Source organism: Gadus morhua, chromosome 6, assembly GCF_902167405.1.
Source record: "Gadus morhua chromosome 6, gadMor3.0, whole genome shotgun sequence".
In the NCBI taxonomy this organism is placed as follows: Eukaryota; Metazoa; Chordata; class Actinopteri; order Gadiformes; family Gadidae; genus Gadus; species Gadus morhua.
The window spans coordinates 12,488,736-12,511,168 of record NC_044053.1 but is presented as its reverse complement, the minus strand read 5'-3'; the positions used below and the strand labels follow the sequence as shown (position 1 = coordinate 12,511,168).

The window sequence follows — 22,433 nt, the reverse complement described above, 5'->3', positions numbered from 1 at the left end:
CATAGGCTGAATGAATTCTGAAATGTATGTAACAGGCAATGACTGTTATGGATCAGGAGCCAGGGCCGCTATCTCTCTGTCTCTCTGTCTTTCTCCATCTCTCTCTCTCTCTCTCTCTCTCACTCTCTCATTCTCTTTCAAATGATGTCCAGATTGAGGGCTCGAGGGCCTTGATACTTGCATAAAATTAGCCAAAGAGGTGATCTCAAGGAGGGTTACTCGTGATTAATTAATTCAGATTTATTTTTTATGCGGTGTCCAGTTGATGTGGTGCCCAGCTCTCTCTATATATATATTTTAAGAATAAATTAGCCTTAAAGCTTTTACACCACACGGTTATGCCACAAAGAAATATATACAAAACTTTAATACTATACATACAGTACATCCCCCACCAAAGAAAAATGATAACCTTTATTCATGGTAAACGACAATCCTTTAAATGATTAGTATTTGTAGTACAACGTTTTGCAATGGTATGAAACACGTATACATAAGTTAAGGTAAGTGGGACCAGGTTGCCTTAAAGCGTACTCTGGGACCGTACCTGTCAGAGCCAGGCAGTGGTTGGCTCCACAGGCGACCTTAGAGACATGGCTCAAACCATCCACGAAGCGGGGGACGACCACGCAGTCGCTGGAGTCACCGCCGACCTGACCGTATTCGTTCATCCTGGAACACAGAGAAGAGGACAAACATTAGAACAAATAGAAGATACCTTTTTTTTTGGGGGGGGTGGGGGGGGGGGGTTAATAGTGAAACGTGTGTTTGACATTGCATTTCTACATCTCAGATTTGTAACGCTGTGGAAATATAACCCTTATAAAATAATCGAATCAATTAAAATGTTACAGGCAGGATGTTCCACCGGGGACGGTTGAACATATGTGTTTTCTCCCCGTTTCTATGAAAGCACTCTGGGACAATAACACCACACGCCTCCCTATCAGACGCGAAACCCCTAACTAACTAATTAGGCTCTCAGGGTGCAGCCTGACAAAGTGAAAGGAGAAAAGTGCTTGAAGGAAGACTTGCTCTCCTGCAATTTGCATCTGCCACTTTTTTACTGCATCTGTTCCAAGTGCCATTCACTGTTCTGCTGCCTCTTTTGTTGGGGAGTGTTGAGCCCCAACTATTTAAGCTCACCTCCTACCTTCCCCAGCTTTGTTCCTGCTCCTGTGCAGCCCGGTAATGAGCCAACCGCCACAAAACTGCTTGGAAATTAATGACTCATTACGGATGGGGCCTACGCACTGTCCAACCCCTCTCCAGCCCCCCCCTCCCCACCCCCCCCCCCCCACACACACACACACAACCCCACCCAGACACACCCCAGACACACACACCTCCCTGCCCATAATTCCCCCCCCCCCCCCCCCCCTCTCTCTCTCTCTCTCTCTCTCTCTCTCTCTCTCTCTCTCTCTCTCTCTCTCTCTCTCTCTCTCTCTCTCTCTCTCTCTCTCTCTCTCTCTCTCTCTCTCTCTCTCTCTGTCATTCAATGCAAAAAGAGCCCAACACGTCCCTATCAATTAGAGCCTATTACAGGGCTCCCATGCTAGCGGGCCAAAGAAAGGGGGCCTTCGCAGCTCAAGAGGGTGTGCTGGGGAGAATGGGAGGGCTGAATGCACAGCCTTAAGGTGCTCCTTTCACACTCATGCCCTCGTCCATTATGCTGGTCTGTGAAGCCTGCGAGGTTGGGCGGGGGCGGGGGAGGGGTAGGGGAGGGGGGGGGGGGGGTTGAAAAGAGAAAGCAGACAACATGGAGAGAAAAAAAGAAATCTTTCCAAGGAGAGATTCCTGGTCACATCTTTCTTTTCTATCTTTTTACTGCGTCCATCGCAAATAATATCATCACTGCTCCCGTCTGTCGGGCTGTGTCTGTCGGCCTGTCTGTCTATGTATATATGAATCGCAAATAATCACAAAGATGGAAAGCGCATGTGATCCACCCACAAGTTAAAAGCGGGGGGAAAGAAAATCTCGGGCCTTTCCTCATCGAGTCCTACAACCAAACCAGCACAATGCTGGGCTAACGGCCATATCCCATTAACATGTTCCCAAGTTGTTTCAATTTGACTACAATGATCGACAAGCAACCCTGATGTTAAAATGCATGTGGTTATTGATTTCCTTCAGAACCTCTCAAACCTTCCCTCTGCACGCCTTCCTCCTCCACCACAACCACCACCACCCAGCGCCTTCCCCCCTTAGGCAAGAGATGTGGATGGGCCTGATGGCTCTCTGATCAGAACAAAACAATGCTGTTTCACATTCCCTGCGTTTAACAATGGCTTTTCTATACTTTTTTATTTTTTTTCTCCGCTGATCGGAAATACATCCGCGTCTCCTCTGAGAACGGTGAGCTCATCGGCTTCTGAAGCCACGCCACACTTCAAGTCATTCCCCCTGAGAGAGAGAGAGAGAGAGAGAGAGAGAGAGAGAGAGAGAGAGAGAGAGAGAGAGAGAGAGAGAGAGAGAGAGAGAGAGAGAGAGAGAGAGAGAGAGAGAGAGAGAGAGAGCAGGGTACACGCATGGGTTTGCTGAGGTTTTGAATGGCAAATCCTGCTGAAAGTGTAATTTCCCGTAAGACGCATCAATTGGGTGCGTGGAACCAAAGGGGTGGGGGTCCCCAGGAGGAGGAAGGTGGGGGGGGTCGCCTTGGAGATCCCAGAGCAGAGGGCCGGGGGATCAGCGCCAGGCTCACCTGGATAAGAAAGGCTCCTCTTTTCATTCTTCCACAGAGTCGCTGTTTCAACCGACGACACCGGGGCGAGGCGCAGGAGTGGGGAACAGCGAAAGACGGTCGACTGAAGAGAGAAAGACGCACACGCACGGAGAGAATACGGGAAGTCAAAGAACTCCAGCTCCCGGGTAGAGGGACTTTGATGTTACCGTACAAGAGGGGGTACAATCGCCAGGGTAAAGCGAGTGAACAGGATAAGTGCTGATTGGGGATAACTCGATAGGTCGCTGATGGGGCTTGCAGTCAGTGCCGTAGAAGTTACTTTTCGTCTGTAAATCTGTTGCTAATTGTTTGTAGGTCAAAAAAACAACTTCCTGTGGTGGATATCATTATGGATATGTTTTGTTGCCACCGTTAACAACCCCATAAAAATGTGGGCCCCAGACTCCATCTGTGTAGAGATGTCAAAGCCCATAAGCATGGTTGATAGGAGGATATTAAAACGCACACGAGGAGAAGTGAAATATTTTCATTATTGACTCAACTATTTGTGGCTAAACATGTTCAGAACTGTAAAAGTGTGAGCATAGGCATACGTTTGAATAAATAACACCAATTAGCAAATGTGAAAACAGAACGGCATGGTAATTATTGTGCAAGCCCTTCCATTTCTCGACACTTAAAACACCTAAATCGACAAACATGCATGCGCCGGGCACACGCTGTTCGCACGTACAGATGTTACCATTTATTTCAGTCATAATAAGGCAGAAACTAACTTTTCTTGTTTATTACAAAAACTAAACACTTCAAGATAGATTTAATACATAATTACAAATTGGGGCAAATATAAGCACATTATACACAACTGTGAGGATAGAATGCCTCATGGACTGGTAATTAAACGGTATGAATGGTATTATTACACAGCGTGTCAGGGTGTAACTTACGATGAGTAGCACTTGGCCATATTACCATTTAAGGCTATTTTTGCAAAACCCAGGAAGAATGTAGCCAACTACTCCCACATAACCCCAACAAAACAAAAATCAATTGAATGTTATCAGATGTTAGACAAATGAACGGGGCTGACAGTAAAAGCACAGCAGCGTTGCAGCCATCGATTCTGCTGGCGTTTCAACCGTGAGACGTTAAAGTGCCGGAGAGCGTATGGCAAGTGTCCCACGTACCTGTTATACAACCGTCTGATAATGACTCTTCTAAGAAATGAGAAATCTCGGAGCCAGCCATGAAAGTTTAGGATTAAACGCTGTAAAATACAATGTGCTGTAAAAATATTAATGTGCACAGTAAAATTATGCTAGTGGTAATATTTTAGATTGTCACTGTCTATAAAAGAGCCATATCCATATTTATTTACAAGCAGGGATGGTGGATGTAGGGGGGGGGCTTTGTTTGAAGCCATGTTTATGAATATCGACTGCGGCTCGCTGTAAGTGGTCATAAATCTGTGGGAGGATCTTTGCAAAGTTCCCCTGGAGGACATAACTTCAGGTCTAACCACCTCCTTCCTTCACTTGACTTTTAAACATTTAGATGTATCCCGGCCAACTGCATTTAGAGGAGCTTCTAAATTACGAAGCTTTCCACTTTGAGTTTGCGAGTGCTAACCAATCGCACTTGATTAATGTGCCCGTAGATTTTCGTCGAAGCCGAAACAGAGGTGCGTTTAGCCTTTGATCTGAGGAGTGTGTGGGTTGGGGAATACTTCAGATGGATGTCAACTCAAATACGCTATGTTCCAGATGTTAACTTTGTTACATTCAGAAGGAAGATATCATACCCTAAAACTCTTTCATCATGCACACGTACTTGCACACTCTTTTCAGACCTGACCTTTTGGAGAGCGTACAAATTTTAACACATACAGTACAATGGTTAGTTAGTAAAACACATAGTGTATGTAAAACAGAGCTGCTATGTCTATGCTCGTATCTCGGGGCTTTGGAAGCGCAGAAGATTGGGTGCCCCGTGCATGACCCATGCTAATGAGAAGAGCAACGGCTTATTGTGGGATACAAAACAAGCTTCTCCCCTGACATAGCTCAAGCACTTCAGGCTACTAGTACGGACGCCAGCTCACGGGGGTCACCAAAACATAAAACCTTTAGCTGGGATGACTCCATCTCATCCTTTTATCACTATTTCCTCTTCCCTCTTCCTCTTACAATTGCTCTATGTTTATCTATTATTTATTTATTTGGGGGTTCAGAGGACTGGTCGGTGATTGCACCCGTCATTGTGGGCGGGTGGGGGGGGATGCTGACCTGGATGTTGATGGACACCGAGGCCCCCTTGTCCTGGAGGCGGCAATGATTACATGTAGGAGTCAGGAGTAAGTGCAGCGGTTGAGTTCAAAAGGCTCAATCAAAACACTGCACTAAAAGCCTTCGCCCGGACTTTAGATGTGATATTAACAGACAAACTGCAGCATTATATAGTTGCATCTTTCATGTTGAATACAACATCTGATGTCAAAAAAGACTAATAAATCGCTTGAAGCGCCATTGATCCAACGGTCTCATGACCACAACCCCCCCCCACCTTGCTCTCTCTCAGCCCTCCTTATAGTTAATATAGTACCTCCATCAACCTTCTTCCAGGCTAGTGCTATCATCTCTTGTGTTTACGTGGACCTAGGAAATCGAGCTCTGGTCATTTTGTCCCAGTCACTAGCTGACACAAGAATGTCGCTCACACCTTGTGCCAAAAGGTAGTGAGGCTGCTCAGCTCAGATCAGATGTTGAACTGAAACAATGTTTAGGCCCATTTAAAAGTTTCACGTTAATGCTCTCAGGGATCAAAGAAAGTATAACTTAGAATGGAATGTACAGTATCTAGATTCTAGACACAAGTCAATTTGGTTTTAAAGATCACTAATATGTGAGTTTTTAATCAATTGAAGCAATTTCAGTTTTAATGAGCAAATAATGTTGTTCTCTATAGGGACACGAATAGGTTAAAGGTAAATTCTATATTTAGTATAATACTGAATACTATATAGGACTGAAGTCAAATTAAAAATTGAGCTGCATATTATGATTAGAGTGTCAGAGTAAGCACAGTATAATAATACTAATACAAAGTATAATGTATATTTGCCCTGCACTCATTTATCAGTCGGATGATGGTTTTGGATTTAGCCCTCTCTGGTTACTGAATAGGGTCACACGAATACAACTTGTTCTTAAGTCTACAAATCCGTATTTTTTGGCAGTGTGCTTATAATAGGTTTATGGAATATAATAAAATTAGGGTTATGTTCAGTGCTTAACAAGCCTTGATTACCTGTTTGCATGGTACAAAAATAGCCTCTCGTCAAGAGTGATGCAGCCCCTCATGAATAAGAGAAACTATACCAAACTGGTATTTATTCTATGAGAAAAAAAAACAAGGAGGGCATTTTGACTTTGAATGCTAATCACCGGTAATGGCATCCAAACAATGTAATGAATAGTACTAAATTATTGTTAAGAAGCAATAACATGCTTCATAAACCAGTAATAACCTGCCTATGCTTCATATAAACCTATGGCACAAAAAACTTTTGTTTACTGGTAGCATAGTCTTAACAATAAAAAATAAATTGTACCTGATCATACAGGGTTTCTTAAATATTTTCTATATATTTCCCCCTCACATCTTGCTTCCTGTTTTGGAGCAAAAATAAAACAGTGTGGAGCCCACACTGTTTGAAGCCAGTATTTACGGTTGCCATCTGGCCGTTGTTTTCCTAAGAGCCGAGCTGTGCTTTGCTTCTTCTTCTTCTGTCATTTTTTTTTGTCTTTTTTAAATTCATTTAGCTGTAAGGCAGAGTGTGATAAGACAGAAAGAAGACTTCCCTCATATCGGGGCACATGCCAAGTCTGACATAATCCAATCTGGTCCGTTTTCATCAGCTTTTGTTTAGCATTTTTTTCTTGCCTTCTCTTTTGGACTTTCCTTTTGGTTCCAGCGATGGCTCGAAAACCTGAAATGACACAATTCGGTCGCACTTGTATGGTAGTGAGGCTGCAATCCAAACGGCTTTTCTGCAGAGAAATCCTTGAAGACCCACACACATTTAAATCTGGCCCTGGGGGCAACAGGCTCTTAACCACAGAGATAAAAAAAAAAAAAAAAAACATCCGGGCCAAAAGAGGAAATATATATATTTTAAGAGAGGGCTTACCGAAGCAACAAAAAGGCATGTCAAACTTGTGGAAAGGAGGCATTTTGACTGAGAAACCACAGACCGGTGTGCCCTTAAGGAGGGCCTAGGCAAAGCTATTCCGCACATTAAAGGACCCAGCCTCACACATGCATGCAGAAGAAAGCGAGACAATGGCAGTCATAACAGCCGAGGCGTCAAGGGTGCGGAAAATACGATTAAACGGGCATTTACAACCGAGAGAAGAAGTGACTTGCAGGCCTGATAAGACGGTACGAGGTGTAGACAGGGGACTTGACTTGGGATGTTGGCTGAAACCCTCACCACGCCGTGATTGGGCCGATATATAAGACAACATTTCCTCCTTGGGTGGGGCTCAATTAATTCTACCAAACATGTTGAGGAAGCCATTGAATCCACTGATGGGTGTCTTGAGTTTCCAGATGTTAGTCTGCCATGTGAGGTGAAGCAAGACATTGTTGTTCAATGATTCAACTAGCAGGGAAGAGGATTCGCTTGCATGGGGATGAGAAGCGTGTACTTTTCTTGGTATTTGGATAAATAAGGATTCAAAGCCTGTTTCACAAATGTAGGAGAGTGTCCCATAATCAAACACTTTGTACATCTGCAAGTTATTTTCTTTTCAATGTAAGAACTGGGACATGTGTGTGTGTGTGTGTGTGTGTGTGTGTGTGTGTGTGTGTGTGTGTGTGTGTGTGTGTGTGTGTGTGTGTGTGTGTGTGTGCGTGCGTGTGTGTGTGTGGTGTGTTTGTGGCGTGTGTGCGTGTGTGTGCATGCGCGTGTTCCTTCCCGTCAGATTCAAACCCTGCTGTGCAACCTTTGGTGAAACACATCGATTCACCGGCACTCACGCTACTTTCAACTCCCTGAGTAACAACAGGAAAACAGACCCGCAGAAGGAGAAGAGAGTGAATGAATGAAAGGAGAAATCCCCCTTCTCCATTCTCCCCTTTTTTTTGTATGAAAATATTCATTTCAACAACACGCGCGTGCCGAAAAACGCTTGCACTCCCAAACACAATCTGAGAGGCTTTTGGATAGAAAGGATGAAAAGGTGCCATCTTATTACGGAGGGAACATAACAAGCCCTCATGGCGAGCGGATTGATTGTTTTCAAATTGTACGTCTTTGTACGACTGGTGTAAAGTAGAGCTAAGTCTCCATTACGCGATGCTGTTGCTACATTGCTTTTGATTTTCTGTCAACATCCCTCTTCCAAACCAGCCGACGTATTTACTAAATGCATCAGGGCCAAGAAATGGATTGAATATATTGTCTGGCTTCTGCCTATCCGAACTGTGTCAGCCCGTTATAGGTATTGCAGGTCTTTTTATACAGTGCTCCCACTTTGCCAGTGTTTATATAGGTAGTGTTCGGCGCCCCTGAATAGTGGAGTGCACAGTGTGATTCTACCTACTGTAACAAGACAAAACATCAATTTAGCGGAAACCGCGGAAGCAGGCAAACTCACTCGTTTAAAGCCGCTCTCTCTCTCTCTCTCTCTCTCTCTCTCTCTCCCGTGCGAGGATTAAAGGTGCACGCATGCACCTCTCTCGCTCACTCACACAGCACCCACACAGGAACACACAGACGTGCACACACAACCACACCAACTCGATCGGCTGCTCTCTAGATGTACCAAAACAAATCAATGCATGTTTACACATCTTGTTTGTGTTGTTTTGGTTGTTGTGTTGTTTGTTGTGTGGGTCATATTCGTCTGTCTGATACCTATTTGTTTCTCTGTATTTCTGCATCCTAACAATTTCTATCTGATTCTAGTCTTCAAATTCCTTAAAAAAAAGACTTTAGATGCATACAGCGAGGATTTTATGAACCCTGATGGACTCATTATTCATTCTTCACCAGAAAAAAGTAATAGAAAAAGGCAAAAAGAATTAAAGAGTCTACCTCCCTAAAAGTACACTCACAAACACAGAGACACACACACAAACACAAACGGGCACACAGAAAACTCTCACACACACACACACACACACACACACACACACACACACACACACACACACACACACACACACACACACACACACACACACACACACGTGCACACTTTTACAGTGATGAACCCTGTACCCATGTCTATAATAGGGCAGACGAAAGACCTCATCTGCAGCCGTCCCCTCTCTCTGGGAGTCACGGCCTCACTGTCCTCACTAAGTGACCCAATAAATTAAAATGTAATGCTCTTCAATGAGATCACCTACATGTGTCATTCCTCCCGCAATGTATTTATCATCTCACACGCTGGCCTTCATTAACAAATGGCACTCCAGGTACAGCAACGCTGGTGGTGGTGGTGGTGGTGGAGGAGGTGGTGGTGTGGATGGTGTGGATGGTGTGGATGGTGAGGTGGTGGTGGTGTGTTGGTGGGGAAGGTGGTAGTGGTGGTGTGGTGGTGGAGGTGGTGGCGGTGGTGGTGCTGTTGGTGCTGGTGGAGGTGACGGACGTTGTGGAGGAGGTGGTGGTGGTTGTTGGGTGGGATGGGGTTCATCCTCGGTGTGGGCAGCCGAGAGAGAGAGAGGACGAGACAGAGAGAAAGAGAGACTAGAGAGAGCGAGGGAGAGAGAGAGAGAGAGAGAGAGAGAGAGAGAGAGAGAGAGAGAGAGAGAGAGAGAGAGAGAGAGAGAGACTAGACAGAGCGAGGGAGAGAGAGAGAGAGAGAAAGAGAGAGAGAGAGAGAGAGAGAGAGAGAGAGAGAGAGAGAGAGAGAGAGAGAGAGAGAGAGAGAGAGAGAGAGAGAGAGACTAGACAGAGCGAGGGAGAGAGAGAGAGAGAGAGAGAGAGAGAGAGAGAGAGAGAGAGAGAGAGAGAGAGAGAGAGAGAGAGAGAGAGAGAGAGAGAGAGAGAAAGAGAGAGAGAGCGAAAGAGAGACTAGACAGAGCGAGGGAGAGAGAGAGTGAGAGGAACAGCCAAAGCAAGAGTGAAAGAGGGCAGGGCTGGCCCATAAAATGCAAGGGAGTACGTGTGTGTGTGTGTGTGTGTGTGTGTGTGTGTGTGTGTGTGTGTGTGTGTGTGTGTGTGTGTGTGTGTGTATGTGTGTGTGTGGGCATCAGCCATATAATGCTGCAGGAAAGTCTCCTATATATGTGGTTGTTTAAAGTAGCAAAAAATCAAAATAAACTTTTTAGATTGAGTCATTTTAGTCGCTAAACATACAAAAAAAAGATGATATGTCGAAACACTTTAAGAACTTATTGTATCTCCATATGCCCATCGACACACACACTTACACACACACACACACACAGGCAAACACACACTCACACACACACACACACACACACACACACACACACACACACACACACACACACACACACACAGGCGCAGCCCCCTCTTCCAGAAGCACTGTTCCCTCCTACATTAAAAGCAAACCCAGAGGAAGCCCACTGTCCAATGAGCACCAGTTAAACTGGCGTGGTCATTTACATGGATGCTTTTAATTGGCTGTCGTCTCTGGCATTGTGTAAAGCAGTGGGGTGCATTAGCATGGGGCTACTCTCGCTAGATTACAGACGTATACAGCACCCTGTTTATCACTTAGGGTTAAGCGTACCTACTGTTAAATTTATAGTGCTATGCTTCTTGGCCTAGCTCTCATACCATATCAGCTTTGGCAAAGACATTCTTTAGTTTATTAATTCATTATCACCACAATGGAAAGATGCACAAAGCAAGGGTAACCCCTTTTTTATTTCCTTTAATAAACATTTTAAAACAGCTTCATTATAATAATGTATTTTGATTAACGATGTTTACCACAGTGCTGGTAGTGTAAATTGCTTTCCCATAAATTAAACCAATAAAAGTTAGTTGATGAATTACTGCCCCAACGTAAAATGTTACAGTCTAATTCATTCACAGCGCAACTCTTCTTGGTACGCCATACCATCTACATATTCAGAGCATGATAAACATACTCATTCATTAATTTTCCGTCTAACCAACAATCGTCCACAACATATTAATTCCTTTATTTTAAATTGTTGTAATGAAAATAAATCAAATTATTAAGCTGGCTATTAATTGAATGCTGTTAATGTAATAACTAATTATAACTTGTAGTTTTGCAAATAGTTTTTTAGTTTAGTTAGGTTTAGTTGTATTTATCTTCTTCATAAACATGTGGATGATAAAAAAAATATTTAAAGTGTTAAGAAAGAGAAAGTCAGAAGAAACAAATAAAACATTTTTAGTTGGTATTGCAATTTTTCTTTTATATTTATAATTGTGTACAATTATGTTCTTTGGATATAAATTACGTAACAACATTTAATAAAGACCGATTACGGAGATTGCAGTATTTTAAAACATACTTTTTCAAGTACCATTTATCATTCAACATTTTCTTGTACATTTTCAATTCAGACTTAGGATTTTTAAAACACTTAGAACGTGGCTAATTTGGATCAGTCTGAATAATTCCCTGCTCAGGATTTTACACATCCTAGATCTAAATGCTACTCAGATGACTCAGTGAAAAACAACATCAATAGGCTATTTGAAGATATAGCATGTCAAATATATATATTAAGGGGAAAATTACAGCAACATTTTGATACGATCAGATATGTGCAGAAAATGTTTAAAGCACTAGTAGCTCAAATGCAATTTCATAGCACAATAGATTTTAGCTTGAATTTGTGTTTCTCCCCATTCATTCTGATTTCAAACTGTGCTTTGCTGCTCATGTATCTAACAGTACTACGGGCTGGGTAGTGGTACCCCCGAGGTACATGCACAAGCGCTATCTCCAAAAAATGAAAAAGAAACGGGATGCTTTGTAGTGCAAGTCTAACATTTTAACATCTCTGTGTTTCATCTAAATCACTGACAACAAAATAGCCTCTAGCATGATTTCCTCTCTCTATCTCTCTCTCACTCACTCTCTCACTCTCTCTCTGTCTGTCTCTCTCGCTCAAAGTTAACTATGACATCTGGCGTGGGCTCTGAACGCCATGACAACAGACACCACGGCAGCGAACAACTGTAGAGTGAGAGAGAGAGAGAGACAGAGAGAGAGAGAGAGAGAGAGAGAGAGAGAGAGAGAGAGAGAGAGAGAGAGGGAGAGAGAGAGAGAGAGAGAGAGAGAGAGAGAGAGAGAGAGAGAGAGAGAGACGGGGCAAACACACAGCTTGTTAATGGAAGGGAATGAAACGCAGAGGGATCAGTAATTACCATTATCTACTACACAACTCCCAATAACAAGTGGATTACGTATAGAGCCTAGCCATTGTATGCCAAGCGTCTCTCAATGTATTTAATTTTGTACATGTTTTATTTTTTCTCTGTTGCAAATCCTATTGTGGTCCAAACGTTTAAAAGCCATTGTCCTTAATGGGGACACATGCCCATGATGGAAGGGGAGAGGGGGGGGGGGCTGTACAGTAAAGCACACATTATATCCCAGGCTAATGACTAAGGATAGGGTTTGCATTGTTCATCTAGGCACTACAGATAGGAGGGAGATTGTACCCGAGGCCCTCCTCATCACGCTGGGCATAATGAAAGGAGGCCGCAGTGCAAACGTTGTCATCTGCACTGTGAAACCGAACGCTGCATTCTGGGACGGGAAATGGGAATAACATGAATAATGAGCTGAGGTAGAGCCGTGTGTGTCGGACAGCAAAACAGAGGGACGGTGTGAGAGTGAGACTAAAAGAGTGTTACGCAACCCCCCCCCCAACCAAGAAAGAGACAAGTGTAGATAGAGAAAGAGTGAGCATTATTAGGAGTCGGTCAGGGGTGAGAGGAGAGTGTGAGAGGAGCTGATAGTACACTGGACAATGCCTCTCACTCACCCAATCAGCCATGTATTCTAGGGACATTCAATTTCCGCCCTTTTCACTCGTTCAAGAAGACACAACTCGACATTCCTCCCCAGGTTTACATTTATCTTGGATGGTTACGTGTAGCCAGGCGGAAAATATGAATTGAGCATTTTGCATAGGGAAAGAGTGAAGTTAATTTTTTTTTATGTCACTGACAGCTTAGCATGTAATTACTGTCACCTGTTCACAATAGCTGTACTTCAGCTTCAGGGACAATGACTTTAGCTTTCAGCTTTGCAACTGAAGTGCAAGCCCATAACTTTATATGTAAGAGTGGGAGCAGTGGGTCCGTGTGATTAAATATGTACTGTTTAGCAACCGGTTCCCTCGCTGTTTTTTCTTTCCAGTCTCTCTCAAGAATGCCATAAGAACAGACATGAATTGCCCACCAGCACCCTCTTGTGGAGCAAAGCCGAAATGCAGCCTGCCCTTTAGCACCGCAGCCCTCCTCCATTCTGTATCCTATACTGCCAGCGTCTCGCTCCCTGCAAGGACTCCCATTTAGCGGGTCTGTGTCAAGGAGGGGTCTGACTCCCTATCTGTCTCTCTCTCGCTATGGCGCTGCTCTCTTTGAAATTATTGTCTGAGAACCAGTGATCCTGGTGACCTCTTAGCCCAATATTCAGTCGGTCGATTCCAACCCTTTAAGGAACTTCCTCGCAACCACCTTTACCGTAAACAAATCAATGGGATGAGATCAAATGCTATGGAAAATGTTCAAATATAATCAAGTTCAGGATGAGGCTATGAGGTGATGTGTGCGTGTTCGTGTGCGTGTGTGTGCGTGTGTGTGTGTGTGTGTGTGTGCGTGTGTGTATGTGTGTGTATGTGTGTGTCATGCGTGGTTGTGTGTGTGTCTGTGTGTGTGTGTGTAAGGAGAGGTGGGCGATGCACATGTATCCAGAGCCATGGAGAAGCCATGCATATGCATATGGGTACAGAGGGATTCCATAAAGGGATGAGCAGAGACACTGAGAGGGTTTAGCAAGAGGGTAAACAACAGGCAGAGGAGGGGGACGACGACAAAGAGGTAAGGTGGAGGATACCGTTTCCCCAATGCAGTGTCGACCCATGCAATGCAGTACTGTACTGTACTGTAGGACACTCTATTGTGCTATACAGTATAGTACCGTACTGTACTGTACTGTAGGGCACTCTATTGTGCTATACAGTATAGTACCCTACAGTACTGTACTGTAGGGCACTATTGTGCTATACAGTAGAGTATCGTACAGTACTGTACTGTAGGGCACTATTGAGCTCGTAGAGAGCGGACAGAGAAGGCGAGAGTTGAGGAGAGCAGAGCAGGGGAGAGCGCTGGACGGGAGCGGCGATGACAAGAGATGAGAGGGAAAGACTAGCAGAGAGAAGAGGAGAGGAAATGAGACGATAGGAAAATAAAACAGGTAAAAGACTAGAGGAGAGGAGACCAAAGGAGGGGTGGAGAGGTAAAAAGGAGGATAAGAGCAGAAACAAGGAGAGGAGAAGAGAAGGAGAGGAGAGGAGAGGAGAGGAGAGGAGAGGAGAGGAGAGGAGAGGAGAGGAGAGGAGAGTGGAGTGGAGGATTCTCTGCATCCTAGCAGAAATGGGCTTTGCCTCTTGTGCTAAACAGAGTGACCTCTAGTCAGGGCCTTGGGGGAGGACGGTGTGGAGGGGGAGAGTAGTTAGAGGAGCCCACGCCCGCCGCTCCCCTCGGGGAGAGACACTGCACCAAATAGCATGGACAAACCAGGGCATTAATATCCCCACACTAACCCCCTGACAATAGCCCATTATGTATGTACGCCTCTGTGCATTACACACCTTGAACTAGAAACAATTGCTCCCCTTTTCTTTCTCCCCCCTTCAGCACTTGAAACACTGCCAGAAAAACACACTGGGCGCATTTCATTTTTTTTTTTTTATCATTTTGTTTCATGCCACAGACACGAAAAAAAGGAAAGTGCACGCCCAAGCAGCATGCACACGCAGACACACACAAAGGGGCGCATTGACACCAGCACACTAATACCCCGACTCCTCTTTGCCCCATCACAGTGTTCTCCACATAATCAGTTACCTTGTGACACTTACCTTTGCCGGGGAACGACTGTTTGCCTTTATTGTGCTCCATGTTTCCCTCTATCTCTAGCTTCCAGCAATGTTTATCATCTGTAATTACAATTCACACTGATTCTGCCCGCCGTGCTAAAAACCCAGCCCACGATATAAAATAGGAAAATACCCTTTGATGCACAGTAGTGAGGATGACAAACCAAAACACCTGGAGGGGTAAGGAGCAGCGCAGGGTGTGTGTGTGTGTGTGTGTGTGTGTGTGTGTGTGTGTGTGTGTGTGTGTGTGTGTGTGTGTGTATGTGTGTGTGTGTGTGTGTGTGTGTGTGTGTGTGTGTGTGTGTGTGTGTCTACACGTGCCATGGATTCCAACTGTGCAGCAGCAGCCATAGCACCGTATTATGATGTTTCTAAACGAGGAGTATGTCTAGTGACACGGGTCTCGTCCAGACATCGATCGCTCCTGTGGCTGTAACACTAACAATGGCGGAGAGCCATTCAACTTTAAAGCAAATAGTCCTTCTCCCCCCCGCTCAGCCACCTCCTCAGCCGATCAATACCCCAGGGACGAGGCCAGACCTCTGTCTGCAATAACGACCTTCCACCTGCTAACTGGCCGGCAGTACGAGCTGGTGGCTGGCAGTGGACGCGGAGACAAATGAAAATACAAAGTGAAAGAAAATTTGATAAAGCGATTACTATTGGACCGGGAGAAAATAGATTGGGATTTTTAAACACCTAAGACTTTAATATATTAACATGATTTCAGTACTTATTAAATTCACAGTCCACCACAGCCTTTCAAACACGGGTGTTAATATAGAGATCTATTTTTTAAAGCGTCTTCTTTTTTTACTATATCAAATTATGGCACAGAACCAGAAGTACAATGGGCAAAGCACATTACCGCTCGGCTAGGGGAAGCTACAGCCTTGAAATCTGTTAGCATAATGGCGATACGGCTCTGAAAAGATATTACACAAAAAACTGCTGCAAGTAGTGGAAATCTACAAGATTTCATTAGCCGTGTTCCAGGCGACAATAAAACCTGCTTGCTCCTTGGACACTCCCCATCTATTGTCCTTTAACAGTCGGGCATCCACTCTGGCGTTTAATGGCGAGTGGTGGGCCGGGCCCCTGTCTGATCTCCATTAGCCTTGTATTAGCCACAGTGACCCTAATGTTCCCCACTCCATTACTCTGATGCAGCCAGAGAGAGAGAGAGAGAGAGAGAGAGAGAGAGAGAGAGAGAGAGAGAGAGAGAGAGAGAGAGAGAGAGAGAGAGAGAGGGGGGGGGGGGGGATGATGGGCACTGAGAGGAGATGAGGACTGCAAGGGTTCGGCATGGCTGGGCAGTGCTCATGTGTGACCCAGGGTGGGGAAGGGGGAACGCCTCTTGACCATTCCAGATCCCTCTGGAACTACTGGGGACCTGCCGCCCACCCACCCTCCCATCCAGTCCGCCCCCACAGCCCCAGCCATCCCTCCCAGAGGGATTAACCAGACATCCACCTCAGAGCTGATGCACATGCACTGAGATGCAGGACGAACGCCGGCGCACGTTCATGTAATTAGAAATAGGACTGACCCAGCATGAAAGGCCAATCTCCCCCTTCCTTACCCAACAAGTAAACAAGCGGCAGGAAATACAAAATGTCAACACATTTCTGTTCTCATGAGGTTTCACTCAGCAAGCTAAAAATGTACTCGCAACGGGCTGTTTATTTTTCCTCGTCTTTCGTTGAAGGGTGTTATATATTTTTTTTTAATAATAGTCTGTGTGTACAGGGTGGAATGGGACATTTTCTATAATTTTGTTTCTTTTTTTATTTTTAGAGGTATTAGAGTTGAAGGCAACGGCTATAGCAAGGTTCAAAGCAATATGCAAAAAGCGTTTTTCCAGCTGAAATCATCTGATCCCTGCCATGCCTGAATTGGCTGCAGCTGTAAGCCAGATCACTGAGAAGTAACACACAAAAGGGATAAACAAATGATACAGAGAGCAAGCGAGAGAGAGAGGGAGCAAGAGAGAAAGAATGAGTGAGAGAGAGGGCCCAGAGAGAGCGAGAGAGAGAGAGAGAGAGGGGCCAGAGAGAGAGAGAGTGAGTGAGAGAGAGGGGCCAGCGAGAGAGAGAGTGAGAGAGAGGGGCCAGAGAGGGAGAGAGAGAGAGAGAGAGAGAGAGAGAGAGAGAGAGAGAGAGAGAGAGAGAGAGAGAGAGAGAGAGAATGAGAGAGAAAGAGAGGGGCCAGAGAAAGAGAGAAACAAAGAGAAAGAGAGAGAGGGGGGCCAGAGATAGAAAGCAAAAGCGATAAAATGACTGAGAAAAGACAGAGACAAGCAAAAAGCTAAACTTGAAGAAATGCAGCACGTAGGAAAGCGGTTCAAACATGGATGATGTCAGGAGTCCCTGGGAGAGGGGGGCTTGGCACCAGGACTTCTCGAGCGTAAAGGAGCATGTGGCCGCGGCCGAGACCAGCCTGACGTCGGAATGCGACAGAAGCCTCCATCATGGCAGAACTAGAAACTAGAATCTTTTGGCTTGCACAATTCTGCAGAATCCGGTTACTGTGTTACTAGGGAAGTGCTGAGTCTACTGGCCGTTGAGATGTTTCCCTTCCGAGCCGGGGAACACAATGAGCAACCGCGGTTACAAAAAAAGTCACTCATTAAAGGATCAGACAGACTTGGACCGAGATTACAGCAAAACTAGTTTGTAAGCAAAGCACAGGTCCTCGTTGGAGCTCGGGCCTACAAAAAAAGATATAACATAGTTATATGTTATGTTTTCAAAGACCGATGAAAACATGTATCATACAGTACATAGCCTTAGAGTAAACAGTCCCATTTAGGTTATTTCTCTTTAGGTTTGGGATTCATTGGGACTGCGGACAGAAATTAGCCTAATGCTACAATCCAGCACCGTGCATCTCTTTCATTGAAACGGATGCATTTTGGACACCTTGTCACATAACATAAACCGACACACATACATTATATTTATTACCATGACAAACACATCTTTCACTTTGTTAAATCCATGATTATGAATAACACCTTGGTGCCGGTCTCGAATAGCTTGTGTGTGGGGACGTGGTTGTGTTAGTGGGCGGGGCCTGCGCCCTAATCGCCGTGTTATCCGTGTAGTTTCGCCACAGTGACCCTAATGTCCCCCCACTCCATTACTCCGAACCAGCCACAGGAAAGAGGAGAAAGGAGAGAGGAGAGGAGGAGGATGATGGGCACTGAGGGGAGATGAGGGCTGCCGGGGTTCAGCTTGGCTGGGCAGTGCTCATGTGTGAACCCGGGGTGGGGTGAGGGAAACGCCCCTTCACCCCCTTTTATAATTCTTGCAGAGACCGAGAGTCCCTCAGAGAGCCCCAGAGGAGGGGGACGAGGGGGAGGGGGGGGGGGGGGGGGCGGGTTACCCGCCTTCTTGCTTGCTTGCACGGCGGCCATGTCGGAACATCCACCCAGACAAAAGGATCCGTGGTTATGAGTAACTCTCTATCGCCGGGCGATGACCCCCTCGGATGCATCGCTAACCCCCCCCCCCCCCTCCTCCCAACCTCCCCTCACGGACCAAGGAAATCATCTCAAACGCTAGAAATTAAATGAAACATGGTGCAGAGGGGGCACACGGGGGGCAAAGTAATGGATAACATTCAAACGTTCACCGAATTCACATTTGAAATGGAGCACAAAAAACCCATTGTGACAGGCCCCGTTGGTATTCATGTATTCACGTCGTTCGCGGCGCAGGGTTTCAAAGAACGCGGGCCTAAGTATTGTAGCATGTGCGCTCTACATTACCAAGACCGGTTCCTTCTCTCGGTGCGCTCCTGTTTTTCTAGTAATTCCCAAAGTTATTAGGCCCAATTGCGCTCATTTCGACCGAGGACTGGCCATAGGGCATCTGCCAGCGGCTACCTTTGACAGCTGCGCACTCTTGTGCGTGCAGAGAAGCCGGGAGCAAGTGGCACTGTCCTACGGTTGAACCCCAGGCACGGCTCTCACACATGCCTCACCTTTCATGCTCTGACCCCATTATTTCTCCCTCCATAGAAACCTCTCCAAACAGAGCAGCGGCTTTGATTGCTCGTGCCCGACGAATTTCTCTCCCTCTCATAATGTTATCTTAAGAAACGTGGAAACCATTGAACCCCCATTTGATTTTAGCAGATGAAATGGCTACCACATTGTCGTTCAACTTATGTGTGTGTGTGTGTGTGTGTGTGTTTGTAAGTGCACCCACGTGGGTGTGTGCATGTGTGTGTGTGTGTGTGTGTGTGTGTGTGTGTGTGTGGGTACATGCACATGTGTGTTTAAGTATGCATGTGTGTGTCTGTGTACATGTGTGTGCATGTGTCTATTTGTCCGTGTGCGGATACATGCATTCGTCTGGTGTGTGTGTGTGCGCATGTCTACATGCATGTGTATATGTGTGTCTGTATGTGTACATCCGTGTGCGTGTCTATGTATGTGGTTGCCTGCATGTGACTGCACGTGCATGTGTGTGTGTTTTGGTGCATGTTCGTGCGCACAAATGTGTGTGAGTTTTGGTGCATGGGTGTGTTTGCATACATATGTGTGTGTTTTGGTGCGTGTGTGTGCATGCATATGTCTGTGTTTCCATGCGTGTGTGTGTGAGTGTGTGTGTGTGTGTCTTGTGTGCGAGGAGCGGCCTCATGGGAGCCCTGTGAGAGGTTCCAGGGGCTGTGCTATGGAGCCCCTCTCATCATGGCAAATTGACCATGTGCTCCTGACGGCCGGCTGAGTAATCTCCCGACACATCGGCTTTAACACACCGATCCGCAATCACAGAAAGAAAAATAACTTTGGGGGAGAAAAGTCATAAATAACCTGATGGAGGGCGCGCTTCACTCTCTCCTTGCCCTCTGAACTGGGTTGTGAAAACAGTCAATAAGGGAAAGGTCAGGTGCCTCTTTTCTGCTTTTGAGTTATGTGTTTGCAATCATTAAACACCCCATTATGTGCCCCGCTGTGTGATGCTAACCCTGACTGTTAAAACTAGTCAACACGAGGGGAAAAGTGGGGGGAAAAAAGTATTTTAGGGAATGAGGGCCGTGGGGAAGGTTTGAAACGATGATCTCCCAGGAGTGGAAGACAACAGTGGCGTTGGAATTGATGAACACTCCAAGATGAATGGCGGTGTATCGGACACTTGGGAGGGACTCTGGCCATTGGAAATTCCTAATAGGGAACATAGTCCAGAGAAGTCAGCTCCGATTCAAACACGCTCAACACACACTATTACTAGCACTCAAGAGGTAATGTGTTTCACAGTACAAATGAAGTGTTCCAAAAGAAAGGGAACCGGAGTAAGATGTAGGACCTGTCACATCCGCCATGTCCAAGGTCACACATACAGAATGTAAAGTGAATAAAACGCATATATACATATATATATATTTATATATAAGGAACAGCAAGCCCGACAGTAAAGTGTTTGGGGGAGAGCGAGTGTTGCAGCGACAAACAGAGATAGAATAAGAAAGAGACGAGGCAATCGAGAAGAGCAGATAAGCCATAGATTGCAATCAGTCCCCACCGGGGGTCTGGGGGCAAGGAGTGGGGAGGGAGCCAGGAGGATGTAGGCCATGTTCTTCAGGAGGAGGGAGGATTACACGGGGCTCTGGCATGACAGGAGACTTTTCATCACACACGGCCACACCGAGGCACCACTGGGCTCCCAAATCTGTCACCGGGCTGCGTCAGGAGCGGACCTCCTAATTGAAAACGTCTGCCACTGTCTGAGGAGTTGAAGGGGTGATTTGTGGTGGTGCTGTAGGTGCTGCTGGTGGTAGCGGTTGGACGAGGTGGAGCAGGAGGAGGAGGTGAGAACAATTTGTGTGCGTAGATTTGTGCGAGTGCTTTTGTGTGTGTGTGTGTGTGTGTGTGTGTGTGCTTTTACGCGTGCTTCTGTGCATGCTGGTGTGTGTGCATGTGTGCGTGCTTGTGTGTGTGCGCTGTGTGCGCATGTGTGTGTGCATCCATGTGTACACGTGCACACATGCTCTGCTGTCCAGCAAAGCCTTCCTGCACAAGGCGATTTGTGTGTGTGTGTGTGTGTGTGTGTGTGTGTGTGTGTGTGTGTGTGTGTGTGTGTGTGTGTGTGTGCATGTGTGTATGCGCGTGCTTAGAAGAGCGGGAGGGAGGGAGGGAGAGAGAGGGAAGAGACAGAGAGGAGAAGAGGAGAGCGAGAAAGGGAGGGAGGGCAGTCGAGGGGTTCAGGGGGAGGGAAAAAAAAAATGTGGTCATCAACTGCTGGCAGCAGATCCAGGGAGAAGATTATTGGACGGTAACCCAGCGGCAGATGTCTGATGAGTGTCTATTAACCTGCTTCCTACATCTCGTAGGCCTCGTCGCTGATGAATTCAGACCGGGAGGCCTTGTCCCACCCATTAGGAAGGGTCGTAATCCCTATCCAGGAAATAGCTGCCAGAGACCTCACGACCTGATTGGCTGGAGCTCAGCTGCTCTGGCAGAGCGGATACGAGCCGGCTCCTGCTGCCACGAGCCTCCTCTTCCACAGTCTGCCACTTCTGCATCGGTTGATAGATTCCCTTTTCTTCCCTGCACACCCCGCTTATAGCTTCTGTCCTATTCACCGACTAACCCCCTCATCTCCTATACACTAACCCTCTTTCCTTAGCGTTTCTTTCCAGCCCTTTATGCATGTCATCCATTCATCAACGCTTTCCATCACATGCGGATCAATGTGGACGAATACATCTGCTCTCTTTTGTTAATTTAGCCCTGTGCCGATTTTAACCGGTTGTTTTGAAAAGGATGGAAAGCGTCACTAGGTTTGGGCTAAGGCTAAGTAGTTCTGTCCAGCTACGAGGGGTTACTGGGCCGGCCTGACAGTCACTCGGTACAGCAGTGCACCCTACACGGCAGATTATGCAAGGAGGAGAAAAAGCAACAACTTTTAGTAACAACAAGCAAACTATCCATATTTAGTAGGATTACATTCTTCTTTAAGGACCGGTGTTTGCTTGCAAGATTCATTTGTTTTTGTTTTTTGCCAAAGAAAAACATAATGAACATCTGCAACAGAGTTGCTGGTGAGTGATTATAAAAGTATTTTTGTTATTGTGCTGTGGAATATCAACAAACATATTTCACTAACCCATTTCTGGTCTCTTTTGTGTATTTGTAAAAATAAACCACATCCCGAAAGGCTTGATGATATATGAGCATGGTATTTCTGCCAACAATTAGTTTTCCTTTCATCGTCCATTCAAGACTGGGTTTCTGTCTCGGTGTCCTCCCCTCTCTCTCTCTGCCTAACCCTCTCCCTCTCTCCCTCTCTCCTTTCCTAGTATACTACCCGCCTACCTACCTACCAACACGCCTGATGCCTGCCTACCCATAAAGCCACCAACGTAGACAACAACCAACCTACTTGGGTTCATTTTGCAAGCCCAATTCTTCAAACAAGCCGGTTACTTTCCATTATACCTTCTTTTTTTTATTGTACCGGTACTCTCCCAGCCCGACCCGGTGCTTTCAGCTGGCTCGGAGTGGTGCGGAGGGCACGGGGAACGCCTGGGTCTGACTCCACATCTGTTCCTGTATTAAAGGCATATGGGCCGGGCCCGAGCCGAATGCTCACAAGCCCGCACA

At 46.0% G+C, this 22,433-nt stretch overlaps 1 protein-coding gene across 1 annotated transcript in view; it reads right to left on the bottom strand.

Annotated features, from left to right (window-relative positions):
* The window catches only part of LOC115545808 (ultraviolet-B receptor UVR8-like), a 112,714-nt gene that overhangs the window by 2,124 nt on the left and 88,157 nt on the right, over nt 1–22,433 (bottom strand). Inside the window, exon 6 of the mRNA XM_030359246.1 lies at nt 548–672. Within this exon, the coding sequence (XP_030215106.1) occupies nt 548–672 (125 nt within the window). The remainder of the gene's footprint in view (nt 1–547; nt 673–22,433) is intronic.